This window comes from Photinus pyralis, unplaced genomic scaffold, assembly GCF_008802855.1.
Source record: "Photinus pyralis isolate 1611_PpyrPB1 unplaced genomic scaffold, Ppyr1.3 Ppyr1.4_LG2, whole genome shotgun sequence".
In the NCBI taxonomy this organism is placed as follows: Eukaryota; Metazoa; Arthropoda; class Insecta; order Coleoptera; family Lampyridae; genus Photinus; species Photinus pyralis.
In genome coordinates this window covers 21,040,000-21,061,689 of record NW_022170403.1, presented here as the reverse complement: position 1 = coordinate 21,061,689, position 21,690 = coordinate 21,040,000, and the positions used below count along the sequence as shown (strand labels likewise).

At 36.1% G+C, this 21,690-nt stretch overlaps 3 protein-coding genes across 4 annotated transcripts; 1 reads left to right on the top strand and 2 right to left on the bottom strand.

Annotated features, from left to right (window-relative positions):
* Positions 1 to 239: 239 nt before the first annotated feature.
* On the bottom strand, positions 240 to 1,986 carry LOC116165050 (UDP-galactose:fucoside alpha-3-galactosyltransferase-like). The gene is made up of 5 exons (XM_031479321.1): positions 1,701 to 1,986; positions 1,421 to 1,651; positions 1,229 to 1,361; positions 1,028 to 1,182; positions 240 to 975 (listed from the first exon to the last, which is right to left on the bottom strand). The coding sequence occupies exons 1-5, from the start codon at positions 1,815 to 1,817 to the stop codon at positions 742 to 744; spliced, it is 870 nt and encodes a 289-aa protein (XP_031335181.1). The 5' UTR covers positions 1,818 to 1,986; the 3' UTR covers positions 240 to 741.
* A 4,902-nt stretch (positions 1,987 to 6,888) lies between these two features.
* Positions 6,889 to 8,517, top strand: LOC116164556. Of its 2 annotated transcripts, none has more exons than XM_031478752.1 (5): positions 6,889 to 7,352; positions 7,410 to 7,553; positions 7,603 to 7,707; positions 7,761 to 7,991; positions 8,046 to 8,183. In XM_031478752.1, the coding sequence occupies exons 1-5, from the start codon at positions 7,302 to 7,304 to the stop codon at positions 8,073 to 8,075; spliced, it is 561 nt and encodes a 186-aa protein (XP_031334612.1). In that variant the 5' UTR covers positions 6,889 to 7,301; the 3' UTR covers positions 8,076 to 8,183. The 2 variants fall into 2 exon arrangements, with proteins under 2 accessions (XP_031334612.1, XP_031334610.1); XM_031478750.1 differs by having other exon boundaries at positions 6,890 to 7,352; positions 8,039 to 8,517.
* Positions 8,518 to 15,763: 7,246 nt separating this feature from the next.
* On the bottom strand, positions 15,764 to 20,952 carry LOC116163875 (sodium channel protein Nach-like). The gene is made up of 9 exons (XM_031478005.1): positions 20,827 to 20,952; positions 20,619 to 20,776; positions 20,403 to 20,562; positions 20,223 to 20,356; positions 19,934 to 20,153; positions 19,702 to 19,882; positions 17,354 to 17,507; positions 17,197 to 17,297; positions 15,764 to 15,986 (listed from the first exon to the last, which is right to left on the bottom strand). The coding sequence occupies exons 1-9, from the start codon at positions 20,944 to 20,946 to the stop codon at positions 15,811 to 15,813; spliced, it is 1,404 nt and encodes a 467-aa protein (XP_031333865.1). The 5' UTR covers positions 20,947 to 20,952; the 3' UTR covers positions 15,764 to 15,810.
* Positions 20,953 to 21,690: the final 738 nt, after the last annotated feature.

Here is a 21,690-nt window from a genome sequence, read left to right as displayed (position 1 = left end):
TGCATTGATTCAAAACTTTAAAGCAATGCTGCGATTAAAAAGTGGAACAGATTTGGAAGCATACCCTAAATTACGCGCGTTTGTGAAAGCTTCAACCAAAGGGTACAAAAGCCAAAGAAATGTTGTGCATTTACAGAAAGCGACCTAAGAGGATTTTTTATTTCATCCAGATGACAGTTTCAAAAGTCATACTTGAAGTATCGTTACTTATCAACTTTAAAGCACGTGTGTTTTAAAGGCCCTTTTTCGCACGCATTTGAGTGTTTAAAACGGAGATTGTGATTCAGGTATAATAAAAAAGATTTTTCGAAAGATCGACGCCATTGTGAATCTAAGCTATCTGGGATTTCTGGGAACACACAGAGACACATGAACAAAATTTCATAAAAATCCCTCCAGCGGTTCAGGAGTTGATACAACACATGTGCAGAAGATTTTTACATAGGTAAAGATTATACATTTAATAAATACGATTAAGCTTATTTGATACTATGTGGTTTTGCCAATTCATCAACAATATCGGCTACTTTTAACTACTGCAATAATTATAAAATAAACAAAAATGCGAGTAAAAAGGTAAAGTAAAGTCTATTTGCTTTGGTTCAATACATATGCGACATGCGCCTGGACTCGTATGAACACCACCACTTGCATCTACCATAATAATATGGGTGAACGCGTTAATTTTTACTGTCCGTGTAACACTTTTTCTTTGGTCCGCGAATACCCGCAGATGATTGTTTAATGGTAGGTCACACAATAAATATTCCCATCAGCCCCTCCAACGTAAAGTTCTCCATTATTCCCCATCGTAATTGAGGTGATTGGTACATCCAAAGGACACGTATCCACCAGTGTTAATTCGGAAGCAATCCTCCATCGCTTTACAACCTTGTCCCAACCGCCTGAATATAACCACTCTTGGTCTCCGTCTGAATGTCCACACAAAGCGGTTATAATTAATTCGTGCGCGTCCTACACATCATTTCAAAAAGAGCGAAATTGATTTGTAACCAAACTGTTATACCTTGGCTACGGCAATTTGCTGAAATTCAGACGCCTTTGAGTTCGAGTGGAGGAGGATGTCTTTGCCTCCACGATTGGTAAAACACAGTTTTTCTCCGATCACACAAACTGGTGATCTACCTTCTATAGCCTTCACTGTGGCCATCCGTTTGGTTTCTAAAATATCACACTATTAACAATAAGTTGTGTATCGGGATGTTACCTGGGTGAATTTCCGATACAAGTACATATAAATCTCGTGCGGTGTATATTAAATTTCCTAGTGCCAAAAGATCGGCAATTGGATGCATTATTTCCAAAACACCCACCATTGTGCTCTTACAAAATATTCTGACCTTCAATTTTAAATGTCTGATGCCATAGTTCTACGAGAGTCATTTTCACCTGTACTTACCAGCCCAGCATCGTCTCCCACATATAATTTACCGTCATTAAAATTCACTTTGTACATCTCGTTTGGTTCTTGAAGTACAATTTCTTCGCATTGTAAATTATTTAATGGCCATGATTTGACAAATCCGTCGTTTGAGCACGAATATATTCTATTATCTCCAATTGTAATTGAAAATACAGAACACGGATGAGCTATTACTTCATCTAGTAATTTCAGATTTTTATCCCATACCTGCATAAGAAAAATTAAACAATTGCAACATCAGAACCTTACGTAGCACCTTAATTTTCCCGTCGTCTGATGCGCTATACAGTTTATTATTATTAAAGATGAGAGCTGTTATATCTAAACTGTGTTTTTCTGTATCGTTTACACGTGATTTGATTTGCAAAGGCATATTGCATGCGTTATGTGCTCAATGAATGAATTCAGAAGTCTATGCTTATAGAGCTTAGCGTTTAAAATTAACTATAATATACATACGGTATATTTTTAGAAATCGTTCAACTTAGAGAACTGGTGCCAAGTTTTAAATCAAACATCTTTTATAGGCCTGAGTAGATACTATCAAATTTGATTAATGAAAGCATGTATGGTAATTGAAGTTCGAGTTAACTCGCGATTAGATCTGCATAATTGATTCATATTTCAACCACAATAGTTTTGTTCTCATCAATTGAGACCTAATGGACCACTTTTATAACATCCTTTGATCTTCTATAGTAGAAGCCCATTGATTATTTTTATGCCCAAAGGCAAAATCGATGTTATTTGTACAGCAGCATTCGTTGTTTGTAGTGTTTTGTAACTACCAAAAGTCTGAATCATCTACCCTTCATTCAGGAAATACCGGATTGGGCGTTGTGGTGCGAGTACATTTTTTGCCCCAAAACGCAAACATATACAAAAGCGTTCGTAGTGTTGTTGAGGATGACGTTCACAGGGCGATCTGATTAACCCTTGAAACATATGGACTGTTTTTCCACGACCGATTGCAATATTTTACTGGTTTACTTTTCTGATATGCGCACATCAAAATGAAGGATTTTGTAGAACCAGATTCAACCAGAAAGACACATACATACTCAATCTCATATAACTATTGTTATCGAATCTTTGATCGATACGTCAGGATCAACACGTATTAAATAAAACTATTGCTAAACCTAATTACAATTACAAATTGAACTTCCGGTGTCCACCATCGCACTGAGGTTTTCGCCGTCTTAATTTCTTTCAGGAACTTACACACTGTACCAATTTGGTGTCTCGGGAATATAAGTGTTCATCACGTTGTTTCTATATGTAGGGGTGTCTCTTCTTGACGGTGGGTCAGTTCAGCGCTCCTTTCTAGGTATAGGTACCTACTTGCATAGAGGAAATACCATTTTCTCTATGGTACTTGTTAGACCGTTGGGCTCGCTTGGTACAATTACATCGGGTATGACCTGGTTGTTTGCACTTAAAACAGACGTTATAGTTTCTAGATCGAGGATACTAACTCGCCAAATGTTCCTCAGTAGCACATTTAATCCAACGCACAGAAAGGTTCGGGTTAGCGCCTGTATTCGCAGTTATTATGGGCGACGACGCGTCTCGTGTTTTCTCGGTCGCACTAATTAGTAAACAAGAAAATAAGTTTACCTGTGATGCTCACAAACCCGTTTATTTAGTAGAAATCTTCTTTTATTATAAAGTATTGACAAATATAGGTAACATTTGTGATTTGAGCCTACTGTCTTTTCATCTTTTTGGCATTCGGCCTCGACCCAAAATTATACATACTTTTTTGAAGAAAGTGATAGTAGACAAAGTACAATTAATTGCCACTATTGCATTAATGATAATGTAAATAACTCTTTACGCAATTAATGCGTTAATAATTATGATGCTGCAATGTTATCTCCATAAAATAATAATAAATAATATAATAACTGCAATGTCAAAAAAATAATTAATAACATAAATTGCATTTTAATTAATTTTGCCAACGTACGGTCCCTAATCGTCATTGCTCTGGGGACTCGGCCTTAACGTAATTTAGGAAGAATACATTTTTTATATCATTCAATTAATTTAGGAAGCATTACATTTTGCCATTCACTCTATAAATTTTTTCAATCGTTTTCGGCGTAAAGCGCAAAATCGCAAAACAATTTTTAGGTACTTGCACTTTATAGTAGCACAGACAGTAGTTTACATCTGTGACGTAGTTTTGATTTAAAAAATCTGAAATGAGAACCTTATTTTAGAAAATAGAACATTCAATAACATCACACCTACTAACCAAACAATGCTATTATCAATATATATTGAAGCAAGTTAAACTAGTTACAGAATTCTTGAATTTTCCTCTTATTTTGTACAAACTTTTTGTTATTGCAGAAATTTATACATATATACTTACATAGTTAGTATACAGGATGTAGAACCCTAGGGATTTCGATGCTAATTTCTTTGTATCGAAATATTTTCTCCCCTAACTAATTTAGAGCAAAGTTGTAAATAAGTTTCTTGTGTTGCTTGAAAAATTCTGCGTCTGCTCATGTCCTCATTTATAATTGTTTTCGGTTGACGAGTGTTAAAAACTTTGAATGTTTTATTTACACAATATAAGTTATTATTATTATTATTTTTCAATTCGGCAAACCGGAAAAAATGAATAAATTAGAATTTAGTGTTTGCGTAAAAACCGAATTTTTGTTTCAATTATTTTACGGCACGAGTGATTTTTGCTAAAATTTGCTCATGAATAGACGCAGAACAATCTACAAAAAGTTTATTTACAACTTTGCTGTAAAATAATTAGGGGAGAAAATATTTGAATATAAAGAAATAAACCAATTCTACACCCTGTAGATATATGGTTATAAGTAGGCATTTACCATTATATTCAAAATTCTTGTCTATTTATTTATTGCAATACTCATAATAAAACCATTTAGGTATCCGTAGGATCTATTGTTTATATATATTGTAATGAGTGTCAATATTTTCAATTACACATAATGCTTTTTGGCCTGGGCGTGAAGGAATGAAATGTTGTAATTAACTGTATATAATGTATATTAGGTTTTGTAAACGTATCATTTGTTGTAAGTTTAAATTTAGAATGGAGTGAATGTACTTTGGCCGGAGAGGGGGGAGAGAAACGGTAAATTTGAATCAGTGTGAATTAAGTCGTTGTGGAACTCGCATTGTAAGCGCAAGTTTTCAACGCGCGCCATTTTTAAGGTTGCCAAATATTAAAAAGGCGCCTAAAACTATTGTCATTTTAGGACAATAATAGCTACCCAATCAATAAGTGTGAATTAAAGCGATTGTATATTCGGTTTACTGCCAGCTAATCGTATCGTGCGGAAGAAATTGCATCACCATTTACGTGCAAATATACAGGAGTGGAAAATTTCCTAAAAAGTGAAATCACAGTAACGCGCAGTTAAAAGGGTTCACGAACTACTTACTATTATAATCCAGTTAAATTGTATTTTTACCAGGAAAGTTGTGGGGTAGTTTTGATTTCTTTGATTCTATATGTTTTTTAGGGTGCTGAATCCGAATCTGAGGTTTGCTAACAAAATTTCATGACGCAACATTGAAAAAAATACAAATGAAGTTGAAAAAGATATTTTTTTGGCAGTTTTGTTTTGTTTTGCAATTTCGGTAGTAATCTTGCCCAAATTTTGATTATTATCTGTTGAAGGTAACCAAGTACCTGCGAAGATAAAAATTCACTTAATTTTTCTGTATTATTTACCCATTTATTTACCTGAGCTAGCTGGAAGTATAAAAGTATAATTAGGGTAAGTTCCGAAATACTTCACACCGACATCGACACCGAAAAACGATGGATAAGAAGAATATACACGGCGAATCATCGATAATTTGTAACCGTCCGTTACAATACTACAAAATTGGTGTACCTACTAATTAGACGAAGTAAGTGCAATGGCGAGCCTAGAAGAGGGGAGGAGACTTTGAATGAATTTCCATTCCACATAGTTTTTTTTAATTAAAATTTTATTGGCAATTACTGCTAAAAATAGTATATCTCATGCAATTCTATGTCATTATGTGTGAAAATCGCTTTAAAATTATGTAAACATAGTTCACTCATAAACATCGCCCTTAACCATTGTACCAAATTTCATGAACTTTCAATGATTCATTTTTGCTCTGGAATTGAACAAAGAGTACATTATTTTATATAGGCGGTTTAAACGTATACAAATTGTATATACTCTATGGTAATAAGAATAACTAATAAGTTTGACAAGTAGGTATGTACTGTACGTCAATAATCTGCATCTGGAACACGCTATAGTCAAGAACATTGATAACAAAATAAACCGGTATGATCATTTAGTAGATAGACCCAAAAGTGGTTTCTTTCATGTGCAAAATTAAAATGATTTTTTTTCGGGTCGATCTGAGGCAATTTTTTTCTCGGGCCTCAAAAAAAGGCAGTGTATATAACCTTCCTTTTTTACCAAAAATCGACTGCACCAAAATTTCTCGGGAAAACGCTTTTTCTTATTAATTTTGGTGCGTAGAATCCAAAACAATTCATACTTTTTCGATCAGACTTCTCAATCAAAAGTTATAGACTAGAAACCAATTTCGAAAGAAAATTCAAAGGGCTGTAACTTTTGAACTAGTAGCCCAATCTTGGAACTGTTTGAAATTATGGATTCTACAGGCCACATTCTATAAGAAAATTTTTTTTCCGGGTCGATCTGAGACAATTTTTTTTTCGGGCCTCAAAAAAAGGCAGTGTATAACCTTCCTTTTTTACCAAAAATCGACTGCACCAAAATTTCTCGGGAAAACACTTTTTCTTATTAATTTTGGTGCGTAGAATCCAAAACAATTCGTACTTTTTCGATCAGACTTCTCAATCAAAAGTTATAGACTAGAAACCAATTTCGAAAGAAAATTCAAAGAGCTGTAACTTTTGAACTAGTAGCCCAATCTTGGAACTGTTTGAAATTATGGATTCTACAGGCCACATTCTATAAGAAAATTTTTTTTCGGGTCGATCTGAGACAATTTTTTTTTCGGGCTCAAAAAAAGGCAGTGTATAACCTTCCTTTTTTACCAAAAATCGACTGCACCAAAATTTCTCGGGAAAACACTTTTTCTTATTAATTTTGGTGCGTAGAATCCAAAACAATTCGTACTTTTTCGATCAGACTTCTCAATCAAAAGTTATAGACTAGAAACCAATTTCGAAAGAAACTTCAAAGGGCTGTAACTTTTGAACTAGTAGCCCAATCTTGGAACTGTTTGAAATTATGGATTCTACAGGCCACGTTCTATAAGAAATTTTTTTTCCGGGTCGATCTGAGACAATTTTTTTCTCGGGCCTCAAAAAATGGCAGTTATAACCTTCCTTTTTTACCAAAAATCGACTGCACCAAAATTTTTCGGGAAAACATTTCTTCTTATTAATTTTGGTGCGTAGAATCCAAAACAATTCGTACTTTTTCGATCAGACTTCTCAATCAAAAGTTATAGACTAGAAACCAATTTCGAAAGAAAATTCGAAGGGCTGTAACTTTTGAACCAGTAGCCCAGTAGTGATTTAGTAGATTCTCTTTCATATAAAAAAACTGAAGTGAATGGGTTGTGAAGTAAAATCTGACGGGACTTCTTTGTGTCCAGGGGCATGGCCCAGGTTCCATCTGGTAAAGATGGCACTCATTGGAGTAGGTACGTACTTTTTTCGAGGAGGAAACAGGGTTCATTATTGGTTGCTTAGTTATGAACAAAATGTAATTATTAAGTCGTATTACCTTAGAAATAGAAAAACAACAGATTGTTTAGACACAAGCGTTGGAAACGGTAATTTTAGTTTTAAATGGCATAAACAGATTTCTCAATGGAAACCGTTCAAAGATTAAAAGGTAACAATCATATTCCGATTATTCAGGTGAGTACCTAAATGTAAATATTCGTTGCCATAAACATTACCTAATGCCCTCTTCAGAATACTTCTAATTACATCGCTCATCCAACGGGTGCGGTACTTCACTGTTCTGAAGTTCATACGTCGTTATGCGGTGATAGTTGTCGCAATCGTGTTTTGGAAGAGCCGATAGATCTTACATGCGCTGAAAAACGCAAAGTAGAGGTAAGAGAAAAGCTACTTCGCTTAGAGTATACATCAGAACCGTTTGCAGTTGCCATCAATGGTGAATCGTCTTAAAGCAGACTGTCACCAAACTGAAGCATCAGGTAGTACTGGTCCCAACAAGAAATGTAGAAAAAGAAAGGCCAATAGTAAGGTGAACTATCCACTTGATTACCTGAACCCTGTTCTAAATAGGTACATTTTTAGATAAAAGTAGAAAATGACTCAGTAAAATATATCGACACCACTCATCTTGCGGATAATACAGACGCTAAGCAAATCGAAGTACTGAAGGCTGCTAGATCATTATTTTCTAAACGCACAAGAACATTGTATCACTGGATATTCCCGAACGCGCCAAAAGCTCAGTTAAAGGCCGTGATTTCGTCTTCTTGGGAAACACTCAGCGTGCAGGAGAAAGATTTCTATATATCCCAGGTGAATAGACATCTCTCTTTCTAGATACCGCAATTGTGTCCTAAAAGGTTTTAGGTCGATTTGGATTCCCTCAATCGAGCTTAATGATAAACCCGCAGCTCGGAGTTCTATCTTCATTCCAGACTGAATTTTCAAATAGTAGTATAAGAAACGTAGAGGAGACCTCAAACGCCGTCTCGACCATAATTAATGAAACCAATAACAAAGCGTGGCGGGAAGAAATCGATAATTTAACTGTGAAATGTCCAAGTTATAAGAAAACCAGGGGCCCGGCTAGGAAAATGAGACGTGCGAAAATTAAAGATGAAAAGACCGAGAGGCCCGAAATTTTGTACTTGAAAGAAGTTAGTGAAGCGCCAAATGACGAATTTCAGGATGACCCAGAACTGAATAGAGAATTTCAACAGTTTAGAAGGAATATACCTACATATGACCAGTAAGAAAGGGTGGTTGCGTTAAATCTACGTCTTACAATAGTTTCGTTTCTTGTAATTTTGTTGACGCATAATAATAATAAACCGTTTTGTATGAGTGACCACTTCCTTCATTATACCATTGTATTTCGTTTATAAATACAATGATTATACCTACTGTCATCCGCTTTGGTATTTTGGAGGGAATAACACTGAGATACCTACTCAGTGCATTTCTGACCTACTATGCTGCTATCTTACCACATGCTCAATATTCATTCTTTCTGTTCAGGTTTGCCCTTTAAGCTTTGGTACTAAGAAAGGTGTCCTAAAATTAACAGTACTAAACAACCACTGTTCTAACTGGTGCTTTTCACGTTGGGGGGTTTCCTTGAGTTTGCGTACCATGGCTAGCTCTATTAAAAATAACCCTTACCAATTACCTCATAGGTATTTATAAGGGTGTAGTCTTAAAATCCATCATTCGATTTGGGAGTTCTTATGTTAGTTTATGTTCAATGATTAATTCACATTCATTCTCTAGGGCGTTCCAAATTCGAAGGTGACCATTGGGATCTTGAAAACCGTAAAAGATACAATGTCGATTAAATGGAGGCAAAGTTGCGTATTTTGGGACCCCTGCCTAGAAAGTGAAGAAATTACGAACAGTTTCAGAGATAACAGGAGAAAACTGTAATTCACTAATTTCTTTTCTATTTTTTTGTGACTTTATTTGAAGATCTCAATTAGCGCTAACTGTTGATCACAGATCTCATTAGGTTATGGGCCCAGTATTGTGCGAACTTATACTTTTTTTTGGAACTTCGCCGTGAACGATCGTAACGGAAGTGTGCCGTGTGCGTAATTATAGTAGGGGAAGTTAGTTACTATCGTCTGGATTATTTGTCATGGAAATTACGCTAGTTTTGATAGATAAATTGGAGAGACATAAATAAATAAATAAAAAGATCGCCTTTTCAATCAGATTTTTAGAAATTCAGAACGAGACTAGGACAAGGTAGGTATCTAATACCATTGACTAATACGTCAATGGTAATACCATGAATTTATTAATGCTTGGGAGTCAGTACTAGGGAGAAAGTGTGAGAAGTGTGTTGTTGAGCTGCGACAGAATGATAGAAGCTTCCCAATAAATAAAATAAAATAAATTCTACTAAGGATATTGCCTATTTTGCCAGTAAAGATAGGCTCAACAAATCCAAGCAGAGGAATGGTCACGGTAAGGGCGGTGATGGTGGCGACAAGTCAAAGAAGTGTGTCGCAAAATGCTTCAAATGTGGCGAGTTAAGCCATTGTAATCGGGACTGTAAGAATTCCAAGAAGTCCAAGTCTGAGAAGAGTAGTAGCCAATCGGATATTGTCAAATCTGTGGATTTCCCAGTGCTTGGATTGCAGATTCCGGTGCAACGCAGCCCGTGACCATGAACTGTAATTGATTTTCTACTTTTGATGTGTTTTTCCCAGAAAAGTACGTTCAAGTCGGAAATTGCCAATGAATGAAGGTGCTTGCCAAGGGCATTTTCTACATTGGAAATATTGTCAATGGTAAGACTAAAAGGGATTATTCTTAAAAATGTGTGGTTTGCTCGGGAAGTGGGTAAAAATTTGTTCTGGGTGACTTCTACTCTGGATAAAGAGTATTATTCGGTTCTGAATAATGAGAATTGCTACATTTACAAGGACATGGTTTTGTTTGCTCCATCCAAGAGATCGAATGGGCTGTTCATCATGAACATGAGAGTGATTACACTGACGTTCGCTGAAAGTCACGTGGTTTCTGAAGGCATGAGAGCTCCTCAGAACAAACGTCATGTTCTGACGTTCCTAAAGAAAATCGGGATCGACGTCAATGGCAACTTGAAATCAGACCTGTGGAACAATCTATTGTTTTGCGACAAACTTCGGTAGTAAGTCCACGCAGAAATGGCATTAAAAATTAAATAAGCATTAGCGGAATAATGATTACAATTTAATTTAAAAGAAAAACAAATAAATTTACAAATTATAGTAACTAAATCATGTGAGCGGACGAAAGTAGGGGCAGTCGGCGTCAAACTGGATGTGCTGTCGGTGGAACGGACGGACGGACTCGAGCGCCACCAAGGGGTACGGACTTGCCTCTGATCAAAGTTGGTGGTAGTAGGGGTTGCGGGACGGTCTCTAAAGCCTCGGTTAATCTCAATCGCATTAAACGGCAACTCCAGGAATCGGATCATTTCAGCAAATGGCAGTGGTCATTTCGGAAAAACTAAAACAGAATTACAGCAAATTTCCTGGAGGGAATGAAAGCAACAAAACGCAATTTAATTAACGGTGTCTACGAAAAATCCAACACAGAAAAGCGGAACAATATCCCGCCCTTATAATTAATGGAACAGGAAGTAGCAAAAAGCACCTTGCAATAAAACGCAGATATTACTGTAAAAATTACTTAAAGTAAAAGTAAAAGTTAAACGGTATGAATGAAAAATAAATTAACAGTACCTACTTACGAAACGTAACTTGCGAGGATGTAAAAGGCAAAAGATGAAATTATTACTATTTATTTATTTATTTATTATCCCTCTCTTGGTCTGGGCACTCAATAATGCTTTTTAGAGGTGCCTCTGCAGAAGGCCTTAAGTTGTTCTATACTACTCCGGTATTTACCTTACAAATTAGGAAAACTGCAGGAAGATAGCCGGCAGAATGCTCGAAACTGGTCTAAGGCAATTCCCATCTCTACTGTAAAATTCACCTCAACCCAGGTTCGAACACCCGACCTCCGGATTTATAGCCCAGGGCTCTACCACTGTTAAACGCTAAAAGTAAAAAGATCCCCTGTAAATTGAGCGTTTACCTTAAGCCTCATTTACATTTGACAATTTGACTGGCGGACATTATTTTATGCCAGTAAACTTGCAACCTAATTTCTATTTACACACGTGCTAATTTGCTTGTTCAAATAATAACAAAATGCTTCGAATTGGTGTAGTTCTCGCTGGTGTTAAAGTCGATGGTATTGCTTTTGCAGCAACATTAACCAACGATTCTAGGAGAAACCAAAGAAAACGAATATGGGTAAGAGAATGGATAGTTTGATAGAAGGTAGGGATGCTCTGGGGGCTTCTGGCCTATTAATAAAAGAGGTTGCAACAGAAGAAGAACATCAGTTTCTAAGAACTCCATGAAATTTAATAGTTATTCGAAGGCATTGCCTCGTTCTATCCTCTTTTCTTATGTCCCAAAGTACTTCATATTTCTCATACACATTTAAAAACTGTATTATTTGGTCACAGTTCCACTTCATTGTTCCAGAAAAATGTTTTATAATTTAACTTTCCCACACTATTTACACGCAGCAACTATACAGAAACTACCGAAATTTGCAAGTCCAAATAGGAAAGTGGGCCACTAAACTGGCCATGTCCTCAACTTCACTTGCCATTTGCGAGCAAGTAGTAAGTGACTGGCAAGTGCACTTTCCGTTCATTTATACTTGGCAAGTTTACTGGCAGAAAGTACTGTCGGCCAGTAAACTTTGCCAAATGTAAATGAGGCTTACATACACTTCCCAAAGTACGGAGAGAGAAGGTAGGAAAATCCGGGCCGCCCTCACACGACTGATTCTGATAACGTTTACTGCAACACATTTATTTAGCTACTGTTAATTGCACTTACTTAATTGGCCAGATTGATATTGTTAATTGAAATTCCTCCAGTCAGCATAAAGGTCGCTTAACAAAACTGAAATCGGCATAAATCTGTATAGCCTTGAATTTTTAATGCTCGTTTTAAATTGCCATAGGAAAAAACTTGCTAATAATGGGTTAACTATGAAACCCTCTATAATATGTAGAAATGTTGAACCAGAAGTCATCCCGGAAATAAATAAAGAGATGCTTTAATTCTTGCAAAGAAAGCGTTAGAAAACAACAAAGTACCGGAAGATGGTGTCTTCTGGTTGGATAATAATACTACCTATGTTTATTCGGTACCGTTGTATTTACAAATATGAAACGATTTATAACAATTCGCAAATAACATAAGAAAACAAGAAAACTAAATAATTACAAACACAGAACGAACTAATTAAGAACATTGAACGATTTTAACAATAAGACTTTTGAAATGTTTATATATTAAAATTCTTACAGTTTCCTGGAGGGAAATCCCCGGGGATCGTTTAATTGAATTAGACAAGGGCATACATTGGCATATGCTATGGATACCTCCATAATTAAGTACGTTCATTGTTATTGGTAGGTAAGCGGACTAATTAGGTTCGGCACAAGCGAATGTCTGCATGATTCGCGTGGCACCAGGTCCTGCGGCGGTGGTGGGAGCAGGCTGCATATGTTCGGTACGGGCGAATATCGACATGATTCGCGTAGCACTAAGTCTTGTGGTTGTCCTATGTCTACACTAAAATTATAAGACCTATTTAACTGGTGTTTGCAAGATCGAAGGAATTCTATTTAAAAAAGGAGAGAAAAATTAAAAAAAATTAGTCTACTACCGCAAGTAAGTACCTATACAAACATATTTATGCGAATAATAGCAAACGGAATACAGAAGAATCTTGACAGATATCAACCAGTAAAACTAGCGGCGTATTGAAAAACACAACGGAATAAAATCAAGAAATACATATGGTTTTTGTGGGCTACTAAAGACCTTTCGATTCCATGGAACACTAAGTCATAATCGAAGAATTGGAAAAGTGTGAAGCACTTACAACTTGACCGTCTTTCGCCACTGAGTTGCAGTGTTATTATTATTATTATTTTTATTACAACTGTACAATATATACAAAATTACGAAACTATATGATCATCAGCACTTTTGACCTTTTAACAAAAAGAATAAAAATAAACAAGTCACAACCTTCGCCATTCAATTCTCTTCTAGCTCTCTAGCTTAAATTGTGGTTTATTGAACTTGTCCATGTAACATATCACCTCATTTATACACCAGTGATCTATAACTCTCGCCAGGAAAGATTGCCGGTCACAGCACACCTTGTGTCGATCTACAATCTATGCTTTTCTTAAGATGCGAGCGACTTCCGGAATAGGATCGTGCCAATGTTGAACGAAAAGTCTTTTTGTTCAACATTGACACGATACTATCACGAAAGTCGCTCACATCTTTAGAAAAACATCGATTGTAGATCCGGATCCAGTGTTCTGTGACCGGCAATCTTTCCTGGCGAGAGGTTTACAAACACTTCACATGTATTTTTTCCCAAATGCCACGAATAGTTGTATAAGATGATAGTTTTTAAAGCGATAATGAAGGCATTCCTAAGATTTGGTGTTACTCGGTTTGATTTCATTTGACTTATGGCATTACGGTAAATGTAGAATTTTGCGTACCTAATTAAAAAATTGAATAAAATAAAATGATTTGTGTTGCCCTGTAGTCCACAAATTACCCAATTCTGAGCAGTCGGTAGAGAACGGTTCGAATCAATTTTTTTAATTAGCGACTGCACTAGTTCCCAAATAGTATTACTTGCGGGCATTTAATAATCATGTTCCATGTATCTGCATTTATAGTACGGCAATATTGGCAGTTATTGTTCGCGCGTAAGTTCGATCGAAACAGAAAACAGGGGTCTGCCAGGCGGTTCTTAGAGAATCTCCACGCTATATCCGCAACGTAGCCTGGCGTGATCTTATTAAAAAACGCCTTCCAGTGAATCTTGAAATCAGCCCAAACATTCTCCAAGCCCTTGTGGGGATCACACTTAAAGAACAGTGAAGTCATTTGAGATTGCAACTTTCTCCTCGATAACTGTGTGACCTTTATGTATTTATTGTTAGGTGATTTAAAACTTAAGCAATTGGGTGGACGTCCGGGGTTGACATTGAAGCTGGAAGGTACAAAGTTTGATGCAGTGTAATGCTTGCAGTTTCTGCATCTCCGAAAGCACTTCGACGTCGTTGACCATGCTGTCCTTGGCTTTGGAGTTGAAATCGAAGTCGACGTGGTCCTCTTGTTCTTACTGAACTGTTGGCTTGCTTCAGTTGTCAGCACTCTGACTTCTTATGCCCTGGTTTCTTGCAATGGAAATCTTAAGTTTCGTTCCTTTGAAATGAGCAGGTCATTTCCTGAACGGCCTCTGCTGCATGTGGAATACCGATGTATCGTTGCTCCCGCCTTCTTCTTGATCAAGTTTCTTCACCTTATGATCCAGTAGTTTTCCCTTCACAAACGATAGTGTAAGCTTTTCTGATTCAAGAGTCTCCAGGCCCGTGACGATGCCGTCAAAACTTGGTGGCAGCGTTAAAAGAAAATGACATACGATGTCGACATCCTCCACCTTGGCCCCAACGCTCATTAGTCCTGTGACGCCTCTCGAAGTTGACGAAGTGACTTTCCAGTGCTTCTGCGCCAATGTATTTTATTGTCAGAAGTCGCTTTTTCAGATAAATCTGGTTTTCGATTCCCTTCCTTTCGAACGCGCTTTCCACATACTGTATGTCAGAATTCCTTGAATTAGGATTGATTTACAACTTCTCTCCATTTTATGGGTAACTCCTTGATACAACAACGAAACCTACCCACGTTTTCTGGTTTGAGCAACGCCACAATAAACGACTGCCCTTTTCCAAATCCTTGGAATGTATACTGCTGAAGCGTTCTTGTTATACGGATGACAGTATCCAAAAATGTCAATCTTCGATTAGTGAACTTTTTGATGTCTCGCAACTGTGCTACATCCACAAACTCAGTATGATATATCACGGAAATTTCTTAACACGAATCCACCTAAAAACGGGCATAAATCAAATTGTGAATTGTTCTGTCTCATAAGAGTTAAATATGAGTTTGGGATGGCCATCAGGGTGACGACCTCCTTAGCCTGCGATAAGGTATATATTTACATGAAGACATCAAGCGCTACACCTATTATTTTATTATGATTCATTCTGATAATAGGTTGTATACCTTACCAAGGTGAGCACCCCTCCTATTCTTAAAACAAATAGTTCTCATTAACGTAATTAGGTTGTTAACACTGTGATTAATCTCAAACTTCCATTTTAATTTCAGTACCTAGGTAGTTACTAATAAATGTCCCTGTTTTTTTAATGCGTGTCAAGATTTAGTCATTCAAAAGGCCAGGCGCAAGAAAGCTGCGTTATTATAACCGTCGATGGATAAGGCAATTAAATTTAGATAGAGGTTGCATGCTTTATTCGAAACTTAGACAGTTATTATCCTCATTCCCATTACTAGCTTAGATATTATGTAAATTAATTGCCGCAAGTACAATGGCGAATCGACAGAATAAGTTAACCAACTAGAGAGAATGACAAATTTGCAAATTTATAAAATTGCTTACCTACACTGACTTATCTAAATTAGTGTAATAATACCGTACAAAGCGAATTAATTTAATTTCTAAAAGGTATGTGCTTGTGCTCTTTGCGTATTTGGTTTATAGCGGGTTCCAATACTTGTCTTTTCACTCTAGCATCATTGTAAGGGCGTACAATGAAATAGTAGAAAAAATCCACTATGGTTAACACGCTTGCTCCAGCAAATAGTCCTGCCAGTCCGCCCATGTAAACTAAAACACGTAAAACAAAAATATTGCAAGTTGGTGCTAGATTTCGAGACTAGCGAACGAGCTCCTGATGGGTATGGCTATATAGCATGTGCAAAATCAAATTTTGAAATTGGCGCTTTTATTCCAAGTGCATATGCATCAAATGTCATTTAAATACTTTCATAAATAAAAAAATTGCAATTCAGTTTTGATCGAAATGAGAAAAGGGGACTCTGAATTTTGAATCGATTAGACTCCACTTTTGGCATTGCGTATTATATGGCTAATGCTATGCCCATATTGAATTTCATGCAATTCAGTTCATAAATAACGGATATGTCAAAAGGACCTTCCTTATTTTTTGGCGTACATTGCCAATTCACGAATTCCGATATACAAATTTGATAAAGAATCCACCTGCAAAATTTCATCGTAATCGGTCCATTTGCTTTTGAGATATCGTACTAACGGACGGACAGACGGACAGACACCGCAAAATTATAAACTCGCTACGAGCTCGTTAATAAAGGGCCCCACAGACTTCCGCCTCGTTCGTTTGATTTGCACGACGTGTTGGCAAGATCGGACAAAGAAATCGGAAGTGTATAACACTGTTTTGTCGCAAGCCTTGGTAAGGGCAGTTTCTAATATGTCGATCCGGATATAATTTTGGGGATGTTTCACATTGGGAATATTCGGTGTGACTTATGCACAGAACATTGGGATAATTAGTAAAAGATGACTCTTTTCTTTGGAGCGCGTGCAAGTATCGATTAGCGAGTTTATAATTTTGCGGTGTCTGTCTGTCCGTCCGTCCATTAGCACGATATCTCGTAAACGAATGGACCGATTACAATGAAATTTTGCAGGTGGATTCTTTATTCAATTTGAAGATCGGAGTTCGTGAATTGGCAATGTAGGCCAAACAATAAGGAAGGACCTTTTGAGATCTCCTTCAGTTATGAACCGAATTGCATGAAATTCAATATGCGCGTAGTTTTCTTATTTATCGAAGCAATTAAATGATATTTCATACATAAATAACACTTTAAATAAAAGCAAAACTACCATCAGATTCAAAATTTGGTTTTGCACAAGCTATAGCCATACCCAGGCGCTCGTTTTCTATATTTGTTTACACGTTTATTAAGTCCTCAGTATGTCAGCGTAATTTGTCTTTAGTAAGCTCCCTTTATATCATTACATGTACCAATAAAAATAGTATACTTACCTATAAGATCCAAATATCCAGTGATAATTTTTCGTATATATCGAATTGCCGGTGGATATAAGGTAAAGTTAATTTTAGTCGTACTTTTCTTGTTTTTGAAACTAAAATTTATAGAGGTAATAGCGAATAAATTTTAAATACAAATCGAGTGTATTACCTTCTAAAGTCTTGATAGACAATATGACCCAAGATGCTTATTTTGCTCTCAATGCAAGAACTTAAACAAGTGCATTCTGAACTTTCCTGAAGGTGTGCCGAGAATTTTGACGATAAGCAAAATAATCCATCTAAATCGCACATTTCTTGGATCGCTAAAATAATGCTTGATCATTGAATAATTAATTTTTTATTCAATGGTGTGATATAATTTTAGCATTAGAGAGTAAGATAAATATTAACGTAAAAATCGTTCCATTTTGGCCCCAAAATAACAAATTTAGTCCTATTTGTGACCTGTTAAACTAACATTTTTTTACCAGTTTTTACCAGGATAATAATAATAATAATAATAATAATAATAAATGACTTTAATAGACAATTTCTATACAGAGCCTGTCTAAATGGCGGAGTTCAGACAGGGATATCATCCGTGTCTGCTCTTCCACTCAACCTTTAATTTATTTTATGTTAGAGTATTTAATTAGACAGGTGAGACTACATACAACAAGTTAAAAAGTAATCGTAAACGATTTACATAAAGCGCATTTCCACTTGCATTCATTTCCCATTTGTAAGATGCAACTTCTGTTAAAATCGTCAAAATCCGGCCACAAATATGAAAGATAGCGTTGCACATGGGCAATCCATTGTTGACGTGCTACTTCAATTTCAGTTTATAAGAACAATTTCATTTCAATGCTTTTCTAAATAAGAAAGTTGGAACTGCGCATGCGCAAACCTAAATTTTAAACTAATGTTAGATTTTCCTTTGTTCCAAGCGCCTAAGTATCAAATTTCACTTAAATAGTTCCATAGATAAAAAAAGTTGGCACTGCGCATGCGCAAAATAAAATTTTGAAACTGGCGCTAGATTTTCCTTTATTCCAAGTGCCTATGTATCACATTTCATTTAAATTCTTCCATAAACAAAAAAGTTGGCACTGCGCATGCGCAAAACCAAATTTTGAAATTGGCGTTTGATTTTCCTTTATTCCAAGTGCCTATGTATCAAATTTCATTCAAATACTTTTATAAGTAAAAAGTTTGCAATTCGGTTTATAAATGGTCGAGATGCGAAAAGGGCACTGTGAATTTTGAATCGATTTGATTCAACTTTTGGCATTGCGTATTATATGGCTAAAGCTATGCCCATATTGAATTTCATGCAATTCAGTTCATAACTAACCGAGATGTAAAAGCGATCGAACATTTCTAAACAAAGTTATCGTTCACACGGACAGATAGATGGACAGACAGACAAAGGAACAGACGGACAGACCAACAGGCAGACGACAGATGCAAAATTATAAACGATCTCTAGGATCGTTAATAAACGGCAAAAGTTAAATTTCGTATAATAAACTAAAAATGTTTTCACATTTTTAAAGAGAACCAGTTTATCTATCATTTTCGTAAAAAAAACTCAGTTATTTCAAAGACAAAGATGGTGTGGGACGTTCAATTGCTTTTGGAATTACCTAATTTAACTTCTTAACGGTTTGACCGATTTCAACAAATTTGGTATCGTTAAAAAGAGCATTCCTTGGACAATAAGAATCAAACATAGTTAATTTAGTTGAATCCTTCTCCGCCAGGGGGCTAGTTTTGACATCATGGCCCAAAATCCTAAAAAAATTAAATGGCATTCCATATGACTTTTTCTGTATGAAAAAGTAGCCAAATAACATCCAAAGAGGCCAGCGAAAAACCGTTTTAAAAATCTCGTTCTCGTGCTTAAATTGTATCTTAAATTTACTTACAAAACCCATATTTTACATCCAAGAACGTTTAAAGAAAAATGAAAATCAATCGTCTTTGTTTTTATTAATTTTAATTAACTAAAGTCATATGTGTATTTACTCGAGTACAATCAAACCAAAGCATTAGATTTTAAATTTCTGGTTTTCAGAGGAGATAAAGGCTCAAACTTTCGCGCGGTAAGGGGTTTGAAAATATTTTTTTAGTGAACTAGCCGTTGGTAAATTAAAAATTAATTTCATATGACCTCTGAATTACCTCCGGGTTCGTTCACCAGGTACTAAATTGTGCGGCCTTCAAAGTGGTCTCAACTTTCCCTCAGTTCAAACGTTTCAACACGTAGCTTTACAAATATGAATAGTCTCAAGGGTCACAAGTGTACTCGGCCTCAGTCGTCGTGTTTAGAATATTGCCATCAATATATTACTTTGTGCGGTAAATTGTTTAATTCCGTTTTATCATTAGTTTCCCACATAATAATCCACTCAGCTCGTCGTTGTATAGCCTGCATTAACTATTATAGTAATTATTTGATAACGACCATTGAAATTTGTCCGAAAGTGATAATAAACATATTACGGTACTTACTGGCACTTGGCATTAAATGATGTGTACAATTACACGAATTCAGATGAATATTTTTTAGACATTGAATGATACAAGCTGGATAACTGTAAACTTTCGAAGTCTGCAAATAATTTTCATTTGGATACCTGCAATTGCGTTTTTCTATGCTGAGAGATTCAACTTCGGGTTCATTAACAGTGTCCTAAAATGCAGAATTAGGTACTCGATGACAGCATTTCATGGAGAACGTAACTTCTACTCGTAGGAGTATGTGATTTTCTTCATTAAGGTGTGGCGATACACTAATACCGTCAAATACTAATTTACTGGTCTCAGAATTGTACGTTGGCACTTCTTCCGAGCTTAGTGTGAATATCTTCACGTTGGGGTGCAACAATTCTACTGAAATCGTAGATACGCTTAATTTACCAGTAGAAGGAATTTCCATTTGTGTACGATTTTTGCACGTAGGACTAGAAATAAGTGTATTTAATAATATCTAAAGCACTGCGAATTCATTTCCTTTGTCATTTAATTCTTACCTATGGGTCGCTATGGAATTAATGGCGTAGCAAACTCCGTATATAGTATTCAAGGGTAGAAAGTAACTGCAACAGTCAAACTCTTCCTCCCTCCACGTACAATGACCAAACAGTTCTGAGCAACTACTCCTCACCTATAATAGCAACATTAGATCCATATAACCCATAAGCGTAATTTACTCCTTCTACTACGGTCATATAAGTATATCTTGAAGGCGGACATTGCAAGTGCAAGCTTTGTTGCATACACTTGTAGGTGATACCGTCAAAGGCACCCTTAAAAAAAGCAATATCTTTGATGACCTCATCCGTGTCAAAATTTCTATCCGGTTTAAACCACCTAAAATTAATCATAGGTATACTCTTCTTCATCTCCTGCACCTTTCCATTAATTACTGATCTGCAAACTGGTGATATTTTTCATTTCCCTTCTCACAAAAAATAATGGCCGGGAATTTTGTTGTCCAGTTTAAGTAAAGCGTATCGACAGTGAAGCTCACCGAATCGTTTTCAAACTGGTAGTACGAATTCATCATAAACATCCCGGCGAGATACTTTTAAAAGTAATACCTAAAATTATGATGGAACGTAATTGCACTCTCACCCAAGAAGCAATAATGTTGATTATCCAAAAGAGCCTTTCCGTCCAATGGTATCTATCATCGGCGACGAACGCCCAGCCATGAAACATGCAATTTAGTAAATACGTCTTGAGAATCCTCATTGTGCTTTGCTCTGATTATACGTGTAATTGAGGCTTGCAAATTTATATTGCGGGAAACGTATGGATTTTTGTATTAATAATTCAATTTTCTGTGAAAGCCAATTGAAAGCAACTATTATGTTAAATGCATAATAAATTAAATAGCAGCCTGCATCAAATGCTTAATTTATGAGGAGAAAATGTACAGAACACATTACCTATAGAGTGGTCGCTATAGGTACATCTATTGCAGTATACCATCATGAATTGTGTGGTTTGTGGTATATTGCCTATATGATACCTATTGCGAATTTATTCAGTTCCATCCATGGTATAATAAAAAGTTCCATCGTTTTCTATTATATAGAGCTGGCCGGAAACAATAACATAATATCTTATGTTTTGGATTCCACTGAGCAAACATGTTATATTATTATATTTCAATTGGCGTTTGGGGGTATATAACTTTTCACCTGCCAGAAAGATCGTGTTTTTGGAGCCTCCTTTTATATGCTTGAGGAGGATATTTTCTCGTCAATTCCATAAACTAGCCTGACCGATAGCAACAACTTTGCATTGCTTATTCCATTTAGAAATTCTGATTTTGTTTCATATTTGGGTTTTTGATTGCAAAATTGCATCCGATGTCGATGTTCTCCTCAAACCCATACTGCCTACTGGCAGCTTGAAATTAAATTCATTTCTTTGTTTAAAGTCAGTTAATAGCTCTTCAAACAATGGGTATTATTGATACTGGCTCAAAGA

Coding starts and splice junctions, on each gene's coding strand:
- LOC116163875 (XM_031478005.1), bottom strand. CDS start 20,946: ATGAGGATTCTCAAGACGTATTTACTAAATTGCATGTTTCATGGCTGG. Junction 20,777..20,826: donor TCAACATTATTGCTTCTTGG/GTGAGAGTGCAA, acceptor TACTTTTAAAAG/TATCTCGCCGGGATGTTTAT. Junction 15,987..17,196: donor TGGATATTTGGATCTTATAG/GTAAGTATACTA, acceptor TACGTGTTTTAG/TTTACATGGGCGGACTGGCA.
- LOC116165050 (XM_031479321.1), bottom strand. CDS start 1,817: ATGCCTTTGCAAATCAAATCACGTGTAAACGATACAGAAAAACACAGT. Junction 1,183..1,228: donor TGTATCGGAAATTCACCCAG/GTAACATCCCGA, acceptor GTGATATTTTAG/AAACCAAACGGATGGCCACA. Junction 976..1,027: donor AGCAAATTGCCGTAGCCAAG/GTATAACAGTTT, acceptor AATGATGTGTAG/GACGCGCACGAATTAATTAT.
- LOC116164556 (XM_031478750.1), top strand. CDS start 7,302: ATGGAAACCGTTCAAAGATTAAAAGGTAACAATCATATTCCGATTATT. Junction 7,708..7,760: donor AAAGAAAGGCCAATAGTAAG/GTGAACTATCCA, acceptor GTACATTTTTAG/ATAAAAGTAGAAAATGACTC. Junction 7,992..8,038: donor AAGATTTCTATATATCCCAG/GTGAATAGACAT, acceptor GTGTCCTAAAAG/GTTTTAGGTCGATTTGGATT.